The sequence below is a fragment of the Nannospalax galili genome, unplaced genomic scaffold (genome assembly GCF_000622305.1).
Source record: "Nannospalax galili isolate Female #2095 unplaced genomic scaffold, S.galili_v1.0 scaffold199, whole genome shotgun sequence".
Classification (NCBI taxonomy): Eukaryota; Metazoa; Chordata; class Mammalia; order Rodentia; family Spalacidae; genus Nannospalax; species Nannospalax galili.
The window spans coordinates 1923638-1936648 of record NW_008343559.1 but is presented as its reverse complement, the minus strand read 5'-3'; the positions used below and the strand labels follow the sequence as shown (position 1 = coordinate 1936648).

The window sequence follows — 13011 nt, the reverse complement described above, 5'->3', positions numbered from 1 at the left end:
TAAAAACCTGAAGGCACATAGGGACAGGGTCACCATGCAGGATTGTAGAGTCAGGGGAGTATCATGAACTCGTGGGGTCAGGAAGGCCTATGGGGTCATAGGGAAGGGCTCCTCGGGAAGAGAACAAGTGAGTAAAAACCTGAAGGCGCATAGGGACAGGGTCACCATGCAGGATTGTAGAGTCAGGGGAGTGTCATGAACTCGTGGGGTCAGGAAGGCCTATGGACATATGGGGGTTTAGGGGAAAGATCATGGGAGTTGTACAGTCAAGGGGAGAGCCTTGGAAATGTATGAGATCAGGGGAGGACTATGGGGACATGTGGGGTTAGGAAGGGCCACAAGGATGTGGGGTCACAGGGAGGGCTACAGGAGTGTGCAGGGACAGAGGGAGAGATCTTGGGAGTTGGGAAGAACTGCTAGGACATGAAGGGATAGAGAGGGCTATGGGGATGTGTGGGATCAAAGGGAAAGCCAAAGGAGGCCTCTAGTTAAAGACAGCACTACATGGTCACACGGGGCTAGGGACAAGGCCCTGCAGGTGTGTGAAAAGAACATTCTCATCCAGGGAGTATCTGCTGCTTCTCCTCTTTAACTCCTGACCTCATCATGTGTAGGTTCTGCATACAGCATCACTGGCTATATCCCTAAGGCTATGAAGGCAGCATTTGCTAGCTACAAAAGAGGCGAGATGTCCACCTGCAGGTCCCTGATGTGCGGGTTTCACACAGCTGTCCTCGTCCCTCCCTCAATTGTAGTAGACCTCAGATTTTCAGGAATCTTCTGCAGCTACATTCTTTGGAGGGTGGAGCCCAGTCCAGCCCAAACTCAGAGTGGCATGTGGGAGGACAAATGTAATCTTGCTTGGGGCAGGAGGCTAGTGCCAGGTTTCAGCTCTGTCCTTATCCCCAGGGTCACTTTAGGTAGAGAGAGTTCCTCTCTGGGCTTGTTTCTCCACCTGCAGGTTGGAGAGACTTGGCTTGCTGGGGTCCTGCACAGCGACCCTGGCATTCTTGTCTGTCACAGGGAACCCAGAGGAAGGTTGCCACTCTGAGCCCCTTGATGTGGCCCTAGGTCCAAGAGCATAGCCTCTACAGCCTTCACCTGTCCCCACAGTGACATGGCTGGTGGTATGATGGTGCCACCTCAAACACTGACTGCCATTCCTGTCTGTAGAGCTCCTGTGCTCACCTGTGACAGGTGAGGGCACAGTATTGGTTGGATCATCTGTGGATTAAATGAGTTGCAGCTGGTGAGTGGGCGCTGCCTTCCCAGGCCCTGTGCTCTGCCTGTTGCCCTGTCCTCTCCAAACCTACTCCTAGAAGCCTGCTGTCTTCTAGGCCTCCCTGCACTCCTCCCGAACTGAGGTGTGTGTGTGTGTGTGTGTGTGTGTGTGTGCATGTTTGCATGTGTATGAGTGCATATATATGTACATGTGTGTGAATACAAATGTGTGTATATATATGCTTATATGTGCTAAGAATGGATGTATGTACATGCATATGTGTGTGTGAGTTCATGCATATGTGCATTTATGTTTCTGTTTGCACACTTGTGCTTGTGTGTGCATGCATGTACATGGGTGTGTGCACACTTGTGTGTGCATATGCATGCACTTATGTGTGTACATGTGTTCATGTGTGTGCGTTCAGGCATGCATGTGTATGTGTTTGCACACACTTTTGCACATACATCTGTGTGCATGCCCATTGTGTGCATGTGCTTGACCTTGCACTGTGAGCATGTGTGCACCTATGCCTATGTGTGCATTTGTGTGTGTACATGTGTGCATTACATACACATGCATATGTGTTCATCCATATGCATGCAGGCATATATGTGCATGTGTTCGCTTATACTTTCTCACATGCATGTGTGTGTGCATGCCCATTGTGTGCACATGCTTGACCTTGCACTGTGGGCACAGATATACACTTGTGCTTGTTTGTGCACATGTGTGTATGCATGTGTCCCATGAAGAATCTGATTTTAATAGTATACATACCCAACTACGCATAGACATAAGATGGCAAATAGGGTATTTCCCCTAAAAGTTCACTCAGAGGACAGTTTGCTTTCTTCCACGTATAAGTCTAAGCCGGATTGGTCCAGCTCTCTTGGTTTCAGTATATGTTCCAGGGTGTCCTGAATGGGAACAGGGCATTGCTAAGGGGAATAATCTTATTTCTATTGTTTAAAGCAGATATGTAACACTGCCTGGGTCTGAGCCCAGAGGCTGTTCTGTGGGTACAGGTTGGCCTCTTTGGAGCAGAAGGATATGGCTGGTCCAGCTGTACAGGACTGGATTCAGGGCAGTCCTGCTGAGGTCACTGCACTCCTGTGCCAGCCCTTCCCCTGGCATTAGGCAGGGATTAGAGGAGAGGCCGATGGATTAGAGGGGTTATTTGGTCACAGCCTCTCCGGGTAGACAGCCAGCTCCACAGCCTCTGCCCACCTGGGGCTGCTTTTTACTAGCTGCAGCTGCAGGCAGAACCCTTCATTTGGAGCTGGCCAACAGGCAGAACACTCTGGGTAGCAGGCCAGAACACTCAGGAGCTGGAGCTTTGTCCTTTCCCTGGCCCCAGCAAGAGCACCATGCCAGAATTCCCCGTTTCTCCCTCCAGTCACAACTGGGTCCCCTATGGACGATGGCCATCATCCTGGACATTCCTGCCAAAGATGCCCATCATCCTGTGGCTGCTGCTGTCCGGTGCCTACCTGCCCACCATGAGAGGCCAGACCAGCATCCCTCTGGAAGCATGAGTCTCAAGTTCCCCTACCCTGAAGACCTTCCTGTGGCCCCTCCCGCTGGCCAGCTGCCATGCCTACACCCACCCCACCTCTCCTCCTCTCTGAAAGACCCCTTCTCCCTTGCCGCTTGTCTTCAGATCCTTGCTGAGTCTGGAGTCTGCCTGCCCCTACCCTCTGGCCTTGCATAGCTGCTAACCAAGGCCAGACAAAAGCAGAGTGTAGACATCCAGCCTGGGGAGGCTCTTTTGGGGATAATTATAGGATTAGGGCTGGGTCAGGGCTTCGGTGGCTCAGGCAACATCCCTTGTAGCTCTGCAGAGGACTCCCTGGGCAATCTGTGCTTTAACATTCAGGAAAGCTAAAGCAGTTGTAACTGAACAGGTAGGATGGCTCCTACAGATGGTGTTTGTCCAGGAACTAGGTTAGAATGGGTTTCTGTGACTTTGTTCTTTCTTTACCTTTCTGCCTCCTTCAAGGTCTTCGTTCTACCACCAAGACCAATGGTTGGAAAAAATTGACACCAATCACTTATACTCTAGTATAAATTACTGGGCAATAGGGCTTGCTTTTCAGTATTTGGGACATTCCCAATACTGAAGGAAGCAGAGCATTCTAGACTAAAGTTGCTCAGCCCACATCTGAGTCTAGACATCAGAGCCCAGAGACAGGACAGAGCCCACCCAGCAATGTGTTCATTTGCTCTGGGAACAGTGATTTGGATAGAGTGGGCATCCATGACACTGGGTGTCCTCTCCTTGCTCCACTGGGCACTCAGCACGCTACCAATGATGCCTTCAGCCTAGGCAACAGCTCAGAGAGGGAGGCAATACCATCCCTAGTTGACTGGGAGGAGTTGGGAGAGTCCCCAAGGATCCAGGTGAGTAGATGACAGTGCTGGGATCTGCATTTGCTGAGCCAGACTGGCCTTCTGGTCACCCCCTGCAGCCCTGCACACACTGAGCAGTCTGCGGCTCAGAAGCCAAGCTCCAGGAATGGCAAGGGACCAAGAAAAGATGGCTGGCATCCAGGGCGGCCTCCACACAGAGACCTTGAGAGCAGCTTGGCATGGCCACCTCCACACAGCCCTGCTGTCACCTCCCATTCCAGGAGGCAGAACTCGGCCACCCTGACCCACTCTTCTCCTCTCTCGCAGAGTCCCCCATGTCCCCCACTCACTCAGCACTTAGCAGTGGCCACCTGCTCCCCACACAAGGGCACCAAAGGCCTCCACGTGACATATCCTGGAGACCATGGCTCCCACACCTTGCTGCTTTAGGCATTTCCCTTTTCTTTTGAACCCCCATACTTTTACTCCCAGAACCTAGTAACTGGCTTCCGCGGGCTTCTAAGTTGTTTCTCTGCCTTGCCTTTTGCAAGGCACCAGAGCCCAGAGACAGGACATCATCTCTGGGCTCTGAAATTGCCAATGCCCCTGTGGCATCTTTATGGACCAACTCATGCCACGTACTTGCCTTGACAAGAATCCATTTGCCCTTGGCATCTCAATCCTCTTCATGTCTTAATGACTCCTACCCTGCCTCTAGATCAATGCCTGTGCACACTCACTGAACATTATGAGAGCTTTTAAGTCTGTTTGTAGCAATGTTACCAGAACCTCAAATTGTGCAGTGTGCCACCTACCCAAGGGCCTCAGCAGCCCTGTAACAGGAAGTTTGTATCAACATGGTCCAAGCAGCATGAATTATCTTCCTCTTGCCCTGATTTGCCTTCCTGACACTCTCGGCTTTATTGAACAATACCACCATGGTCAACAAATTGAGCTGGAGACTTTGTAGTCATTTTTCCATTCCTCCAAACTCACTACCTAAAAATTTATTCTCTACCTAAAACTCCCTTGCAAATTTCTTTACTGGGTTAACCTTTACCATACTCAAGATGCTGAACTCATCAGATCCCACCTCCTCTTGGAAGCCTTACCTCTCTACTACTAGCCCTCCCCTAGTCTTCACTGGCCTCTTCCAAAGGAATACCAAGCTATTGGGGGACGTGGTGTCCCCGACAGGGCGTGGCTACTGTGTCTGACATGTAGTCAGACCTCAGGAAGTACTGGAGCATCTGGATGATGCCTCTGTGGAAGTGGCTCTAGAGGGGCCACACTTTCTCTGGCTATGGGACCCAGATGGGACCTGAGTGACCACTGGACCCCAGCATGCTCCCTTGTGGGGGGCAGGATCTCAGGGTCTTCTAGGGTAGAAGGAGGGGCCAGAACCCCCACATATACTTGCCACCCTCCCATACTGCCCCACCCTCAGAGCCCTGGCAGAGAGAAAGTTAACACCAGCTTTTCTGCCCCCAGAGTGAAGCTGTGGGCCAACACCTTTGGCAGGAACCTATACAGCATGGTGTCCAGGTACTCCAGTGTCCCCTTATTGCAGAAGGTCAGTGACCGATCCCACATAACTCCTGCATGGCCAGAGGGCTTCTTCCCAGAAAGGAGCAGAACTCTCACCTCGGAGCTGTGAGGGGCCTGTGAGACCATCTGTGTCAATTCTCTCATATTCGGATGGGGAGACTGAGGCCCAGGGAGGCTCCACTCCCAGAGTGAGCCAGTGGGGACAGTGGAATCAAAGCACTGTGTCAGTTCAGGTACTTAGGAAGCCAGAAGTAGGAAGAATTAGACCTGAAAGAGGTTTCTCGGGTGGGTGAGGGAGGAGCGATGTGGATACCCAGGAAGAAGGAAGAGGAAGCAGAGGAGGAAGCAGAGGTGCTGACATCACATTCCCTCGGCACACAGAAATTTAAAGCCAGTTCCTACCAGTGACACTTCCTTCTGGAACTGCTGAGCTGGGTCCCTCGGGAGGAATCAGAGCCACACAAAGGCTGTGCTTGGCTAATGTGAAAGGATGCTGAAGCCACTTCTCAGACAGCATGTCAGGGAAGCTTCAGAGCCATGCAGAGCAAGGGCAGGGGCTTTGGGGACCCTGCCCCATGTCCATGCTGCCCAACTTACTGGGTGTGGACCAATCGCTGCCCAGGTGTCAAGTCAACTCTTGATGACAGTGACAGCCATGTGTCTGCAGGCTGAGCAAAGGGCACCCGAAGAGAGGCAGCTGGAGCTAGGATTGGGAGGTCATGGGGTGTCCATCCCCTAGGGGAGCCAAGAAGGTTTTAGGGAGAGAATGTGTCCCCCGCTACATTGAGAGACAGACACCCTGGTGCAGAGCAAAGGTACCCATGCCTCCCGTTTTACCCGCCCAGAAGTACAAGGACGTGGAGCCCAGTCTGAAGATCAAGGAGGTGGATGGCTTGGAGCTAGTGAGGAAGTTCTCAGAGGACATGGAGACCATGCTGCAGAGGAAAGTGGAGGCTGTTAAGGTGCCACTGCCCATCTCCCAGTTCCCAGAGACAACACTGGGATTACAGGGCCTTTCAGGGACCACACACTGATCGCGGCTGGTCCTCTTCTGGATGGGTGAAATGGGGACTGTGTTAGACTAACCAGGCACCACAGGTATCAGGGTAGACATTCACACAAGGGAAGGAGACACCTCTGTCTCTACCTGGACCAGCCAGGCCTTGTGGGCATTCAGGGCAGTGACCTGAGCCCAGGGCCTTTCCACAAAAGCACCTCAACACATCTAGGGACCAAGAAGGGTGGAAAGGGCAGGGGAAGGGAGCAGAGGACTGAAGAGAGGAGAGGGGGGATCTTGGGCTTAGGTGGCAGAGAACTGCTGTTGACTCTCTTCCCTTTGCGTGCCCTCCCTTAGAGGCTGGTGGAGGCTGTCAAGGAAGCTGACCTGAAGCACAAATTCAATGCATCTCTGGTGGTGAGTCCTTATGGGAGCAGGTGCTAGGCAGGCTGGCCAGCTCTGCCCCAACCCCCAGGAAAGCCTGAGTCCCCACTGTAGGGGGAACAGAGCAGCAGCTGCCCATTCTACGGCCATGAAATACTTGCCCTGGTGCTGAGCTGTGCCTGACCTCATCAGTAAGACCTTCCCTCCACCTCAAGAGACTCACAGAGCAAGAACTCTCAGAGAAGGTTTGGGATGAACAGATGGATGGGCCAGCTGAGTAAGCATTAGAAGGCAGATGAGGGAGGTGAGGCAAGGCACAGCTGGGCTCCAGGGAAGAGACTCGGGGCAAGTGAGGCACAGAAAGGGTCTCTGGGCTGAGAGATAGAAGACACAGGAAGAATAAAGCACAGGTTGGATAAGGACATAGTGAATGTGAGCCCTCTGTATCCAGAAGACAACAAAATAGAATATAACCTGAGAAAGGGGTGACTATCTGGGTGTCTAGGACCCTCCCCACCCGAAAGAAACTGACTTTGCTGACAAGGTCTTTGGTCTCCATGTGGCTCCTTGGGTCTCTGGCTGTCTGTCTCTGTCTCTGACTTGAGCTGTGCTCACAAGCATTAAGCCAAGTGGAGAATCAAAGCAATAATCAGGCCAATTTGACCCCACACCAGCTAGTGATCCCCCTGATTCAATTATCTTGATATGTGCTGTCACCTCATTGTCCCATCTGTGCCTGCATTCTCCGCCCAATGACACATGTCTTCACCAGTCACCAGTCCATCTAGTCCAGCCTCATGTCCAAGTCTTCTGACACACCTCCCCCACTTCTCACTCTGTCCCGACACTCTGTGGCTGGGCTGCCTCTGCTGGACCTGCTCCCTCTCTCTCCAGTTTGACTACTACAACTCAGTCCTGATCAATGAGAAGGACCAGAAAGGCAACTACGTGGAGCTGGGAGCAGAGTTTGTTCTAGAGTCTGATGCACGCTTCAGCAACCTGAGGGTGAACGTCTCCATGAGCAGTGTGCAGCTGCCCACCAACGTGTACAACAAAGGTAGCTGAGCCCTCACCACTACAGTCCAGCGGGTGGGGAGAATTTTGCCTCCATCTCCCCCAAGAAGCACTACAGGGCTTAAGCTGTCTCTCTCTAACCTCCTAGATGGGATGAGAAAAGAAATTATCCTACACATGCATGGAATATGCTATTTTCTGCTGCTATGACAGAATACCTGAGGCTGAGGAACATAAAGAAGAGAGCTCAAAGTTTGAGAGGCTGAGGGTTCAGCCAGGATGGCACTGCTTTGGTGAGGGCCCTGGCTGCATCCCACCATGGGAGAGCATGCCAACTGGGGGCCTGTGCAAGAAGACACACTCACATAGGGAGACAGGATACTATAGAGTCTTTCTCTTCCACAAGCTTCTCAACAGAACTCACCAGCATCCCATAGAACTCCAAAACGCTCTTCCCTATCACAGTGCTCACCATGGGCAATCATCTCCCCGCTATGTTCTTCCAAATGACCAACCAAGGACTGTGCTTCCAAACAGGAACCCTGGGGACACACACACAGATTCTGTCCAAACCACAGCATGTGGGCTGGGAGAGAAGGCAGTTTCTAGGCCCTTTGAGGCCAGATGCAGCTCTGAAGGGAGTCACTGGGGGCGAGGGTTCATGCGTATTTACATGTAAAGTCCCTGTAAAGTTCCTTCCACGATCTCTCCTCCAGACCCAGATATTTTAAATGGAGTATACATGTCTGAGGCCCTGAACCCTGTGTTTGTGAAGAATTTCCAGAGAGACCTGACACTGACCTGGCAATATTTTGGCAGCTCGACTGGATTCTTCAGGATCTATCCAGGTGAGGACATTGGGTGGCATCTTCACCTCTTGGCTTATTCTCTAAGAATAAGTGATTGACTATTGAAGGCAGGTGCTAGTTCTCAGTCCAAGGGCACTTCCAACCCACTCTTGGTCTTTTTAAAAAATATTTTAAAAATATTTTATTTATTTTTATTTTATGTGTACAAGTATTTTGCCTGCATGTCTGTAAGGCACCCTTGTCATACAATGCCCACAGAGATTAGAAGATAGCATCAAATCCCCTGGAACTGGAGTGACGCACAGTTGTTAGCTGCCATGTGGGTGCTGGGAATAAAACCTGGGTCCTCTGCAAGAGCAGCCAGTGCTCTTAACCACTGAGCCATTTCTCCAGCTCCTACTCTTGGTCCTCTAAATATTTATATATATATATGGTGACACAGTCAAAGGGAGCTATTGGATGAGTGACAAGTAACTCCACTGAACATCATAGTAATTGTCACCAAATGCCCAGAGTGGGCCCCTAGCCTGGGAAAGCCCTGTGGAAGATGCTGGTTTTCCTACTTACAAATCCAAGTGCAACATCCTAATAAGCAGAGTGGGCAAAGCTCTATTGTCCACCCACAAAAACAGAAAAAGGGGCTGGGTGATGGTTCAGTGGGTAAAGTGCTATCTGTGCAAGCATAAGGACTGAGTTTGGACCCCAGCACCCATGTAAAAAGCTGGATGTGGTGGCACCCACCTGTAATCCCAGCACTGAGGGGTTGAAGACAGAAGGACACTGGGACTCACTGGCCAGCCCATCTAGTGGACTAGGTGAGCTCCGGGTTCAGTAAAAGACCAGGACTTAAGAAAAGATAGGGAGCGGTAGAGGTAGACACCCAACATTGACCTCTGGCCTCCACATGTTCACACATACTCATATACTCATATAACACACACAGGAAAAAAGGAAGAAAGGAAGGAGGGAAGGAAGGAAGGAAGGATGGAAGGAAGGAAGGAAGGAAGGAAGGAAGGAAGGAAAACAAGGGAAAGCCAGTCATGTTTTTTCCCTTTGTTCTGTTAATGTGACATTTTCATATCAGTCAGTTTTCATAGGTTGAGAAATTCCTGCCTTCTAGGAATAAATTCCACATGTTATGTTATCATTTTGATATACTAATGGATTTAGTGTTTAGTACTGTGCTGAGGATTTTTTCATCAGTGTTCAATAAGGACAGTTCTCTATAGTTTCCTTGTAGCATCTTTCTGTGCTTTTAGCATGAAGGTAAATCTGGCTTCATAGAATAAGTTAAGTAGTCCCTCTTCTTCAGTTTTCCTGAAAATACTGAGGATTCTTTAAATTTTTGATACAAGTTCTTTAAATGTTTGATAGTTTTATCAGGGGCTATTATGACCTGAACTTTACTGTTTTGAGAAATTTTTCATTTTTTTTCTCCATCTCCTTGAGAGTTATAAGTCAATTTACCCTATTTCCTCGTGGATATGTTGTGGTAGTTTTCTAGAATTTGTCTATTTCATCTAGGCCCTTCAACTTCTTGACATGTAACTATATACCAGTCTCCACTCTACCTCTATAGAGTTAGAATAAACATGTCATTTTCACTTTTTTATTTTAGTAATTAAACTCTTTATCTTAATAAGAACTTGGTCGATTTTGTTGATTTTTTCAAAGAAGTGATTTTTATTTCACTTGCTTTCTGTAATTTGAGATCGGGTATTGTGATACCTCCAGCTGAGTTATTACACCTTAGGATTGCTTTGGCTATTCATGGTCTTTTATAAATTCTTGGATGCTTTTTTTCTAGATCTATAAGATGTGAGATCGGAGTTTTGATGGGACTTACATTAAATCTGTAGATTAATTTTGGTAGTATAGCCATTTTCACAATAGTAATTCTGCCAGTTCAGAGAATGGAAGGTCTTTCCATTGTCTAGTATGTTATTTGATTTCCCTTTCAATGTCTTGAAGGTTTTATTATAGAGACCATTGTCTTCTTTGATTAGGTGTATTCCTAGATACTTTTTGAGCTATTACAAATAAAATATTTTTCCCAATTGCTTTCTCTGAGAGTTCATTGTTGGCATATATATGGGCTATTACTTTTTACATTGACTTTGGATCTTGCAGCTTTCCTGTGTTTATTCAATCTAAGAGTTTTTTATAGATTCTACATAGAATATAGGTTTTATGTATAGAGTCATGCCATCTGCAGATAAGGATAGTTAGAATTTTTCCTTTCCTATTTTCATCCCTTTTCTGTCTTTCTCTTGTTTAATTGCTATAGTCAAGACTTTGAGCACTATATTGAATAAGAGAGGGGAGAGTGGGCATCCTTGTCTTGTTCCTAATTTTAGAGGAAATGCTCTTGGCTTCTCTGTTTAGTATAATGATGACTATAGGATATATATATGATTTCTTATTTTGAACTTTGCTCCATCTGTTTCTAGTGTTTCCAGGACTTCTATCAGGAAGGCATGTTGACCTTGTCAAATACCTTTTTGGCATTTATTGAGATGATTTTGTGGTTTCTATCCTTAAGTTGTCTATATGGTGTGTTACATTTATTGATCTACATATGTTGAAGCAACCTTGCCTTTCTGGGATGAAGTCTACTTAATCATAATGTTTGACCTTCTTAAATGTGCTCCTGAATTGGTTTGCAAGTATTTTGTTGAGATTTTTGCATCTATGTTCATCAGAGAAATTGATCTGTAGTTTTCTTTCTGTTGTGTTATGTCTACCTGGTTCTGGTACTGGGATTACACTGACTTCGTAGAATGATTTGATAGCGCTTTTTCACTTTCTATTTTGTGGAACAAGTTAAGAAGAACTGATATTAAATCTTCCTTGAAAATTTGATGGAATTCATCAGTGAATCCATCTGATCCTGGGCTCTTCTTTGAGCAGAGACTTTTAATTACAGTTTCTATACATTGCTTGTAATGAGTCTGCTAAAGTTATTTGTATCTTCTCACTTTAATTTTGGTAGGTCATATGCATTTATAAATTCATCTATTTCTTCTAGGTCTTCCAGGTTTTCAGAGTATAAGTTTTCAAAATATTCTCTAGTGGTGTTCTGGACTGCATTGGAGTCTGTTGTTGTTGGGAGCCTGAGGCTCAGCCATTTCTCAAAACTGCTGACAGACCTGAGTTGGTGACTTTCCATTCTGCCCACCATCCTCCCGCAGGCACAGGACAGAGCCCGCGGCCTTGTTCTCTTTTCCAGTAAATAGCCTTGTTCTCCGTTAATCAGTGGATTCCCCCCTTAGAGTACGTCAGGGCCCCTGTGTTCAGAGTGCATCAGGGCCCCTGTGTTCAGAGTACATCAGGGCCCCTGTGTTCAGAGTGCGTCAGGGCCCCTGTGTTCAGAGTGCATCAGGGCCCCTGTGTTCAGAGTGCGTCAGGGCCCCTGTGTTCAGAGCGCGTCAGGGCCCCTGTGTTCAGAGTGCATCAGGGCCCCTGTGTTCAGAGTGTGTCAGGGCCCCTGTGTTCAGAGTGCGTCAGGGCCCTGTGTTCTGACTGATATGATTCCTCACTCTTCACTTCTTTGTTCTCATTCTCTATTTAAACTCATGCTTGTGCTTCAATAAACGAGACTTGATCAGAGCCCTGTCTTGTCTCCATTTCTCTTGTCGCTTGCCTCATCCATGGCCCCACCCCCCAATCCAGGTACCCCGTTGCAGATCCCGCGGGACGGCACATGTTGTGATGATGCCCTTTTCATCTCTACTTTTGCTGATTTGGGTCTTCTCTTTCTTTTTGTCAGACTGGCTAAGGATTTGTCAATTTTATTAACATTTTCAAAGAGCCAACTCTTTGGCTTATTTTGTTTATCGTTCATTTTAGTCTCTAGTTCATTAATTTCTTCCATAATCTTTATTATTTCTTGATGTCTACTGATTTTAGAATTGGCTTCTTGTCTTTCAAGAGCCTTGAGGTGCGTCATGAGGTTGTTTGCAATCTCTCAGATTTTTTTTTTTTTAATTTGTGTGTCTGTGTGTGCCATGTGTGTGCAGGGGCCTGTGGAGACCAGAAGAGGGCATCAGATACCCCAGAGCTAGAGTTACAGGTGGCTGTGAGCTACCCCATGTGAGCTCTGGGAACCCAAATGGGGTCCTCTGGAAGAGCGGAAAGTGCTCTTAAGTCCTGAGCCATCGCTCAAGCCTCTCAGGATTTTTAAAATGAGTGTTTATAGTTACAGATTTTCTTCTCAGGACTGCCTGGGCTGTGTCCCAGAGGTTCTGGTAGGTTGTGTCCTCATTTTCATTTGACTCTAGAAATTTTTAAATTTCCTCTCTGATTTCTTGAATGACCCGCTGTTCATTCAAAAGTGTATTCTTCAGTCTCCTGCTCCAGTTTTCTGCTCTAATTTCATTAAATTGTCAATTCCATTTGATTTTCTCTCTCCTCTTCCTCTTCCTTCTCCTCCTTCCCAGAGGTTCTGGTAGGTTGTGTCCTCATTTTCATTTGACTCTAGAAATTTTTAAATTTCCTCTCTGATTTCTTGAATGACCCGCTGTTCATTCAAAAGTGTATTCTTCAGTCTCCTGCTCCAGTTTTCTGCTCTAATTTCATTAAATTGTCAATTCCATTTGATTTTCTCTCTCCTCTTCCTCTTCCTTCTCCTCCTTCACCATAAATTCTCAGGTTTCAACTCTTGAATATATTTCAGACTTCTTCAA

At 47.7% G+C, this 13011-nt stretch overlaps 1 protein-coding gene across 1 annotated transcript in view; it reads left to right on the top strand.

Annotated features, from left to right (window-relative positions):
- Positions 1 to 2645: 2645 nt before the first annotated feature.
- The window catches only part of LOC103739384 (voltage-dependent calcium channel subunit alpha-2/delta-4), a 66050-nt gene continuing 55684 nt past the window's right edge, over positions 2646 to 13011 (top strand). The window contains 6 exon segments of the mRNA XM_029566809.1: positions 2646 to 2707; positions 5066 to 5147; positions 5968 to 6084; positions 6477 to 6536; positions 7398 to 7560; positions 8234 to 8365. Of these exon segments, the coding sequence (XP_029422669.1) occupies positions 2646 to 2707; positions 5066 to 5147; positions 5968 to 6084; positions 6477 to 6536; positions 7398 to 7560; positions 8234 to 8365 (616 nt within the window).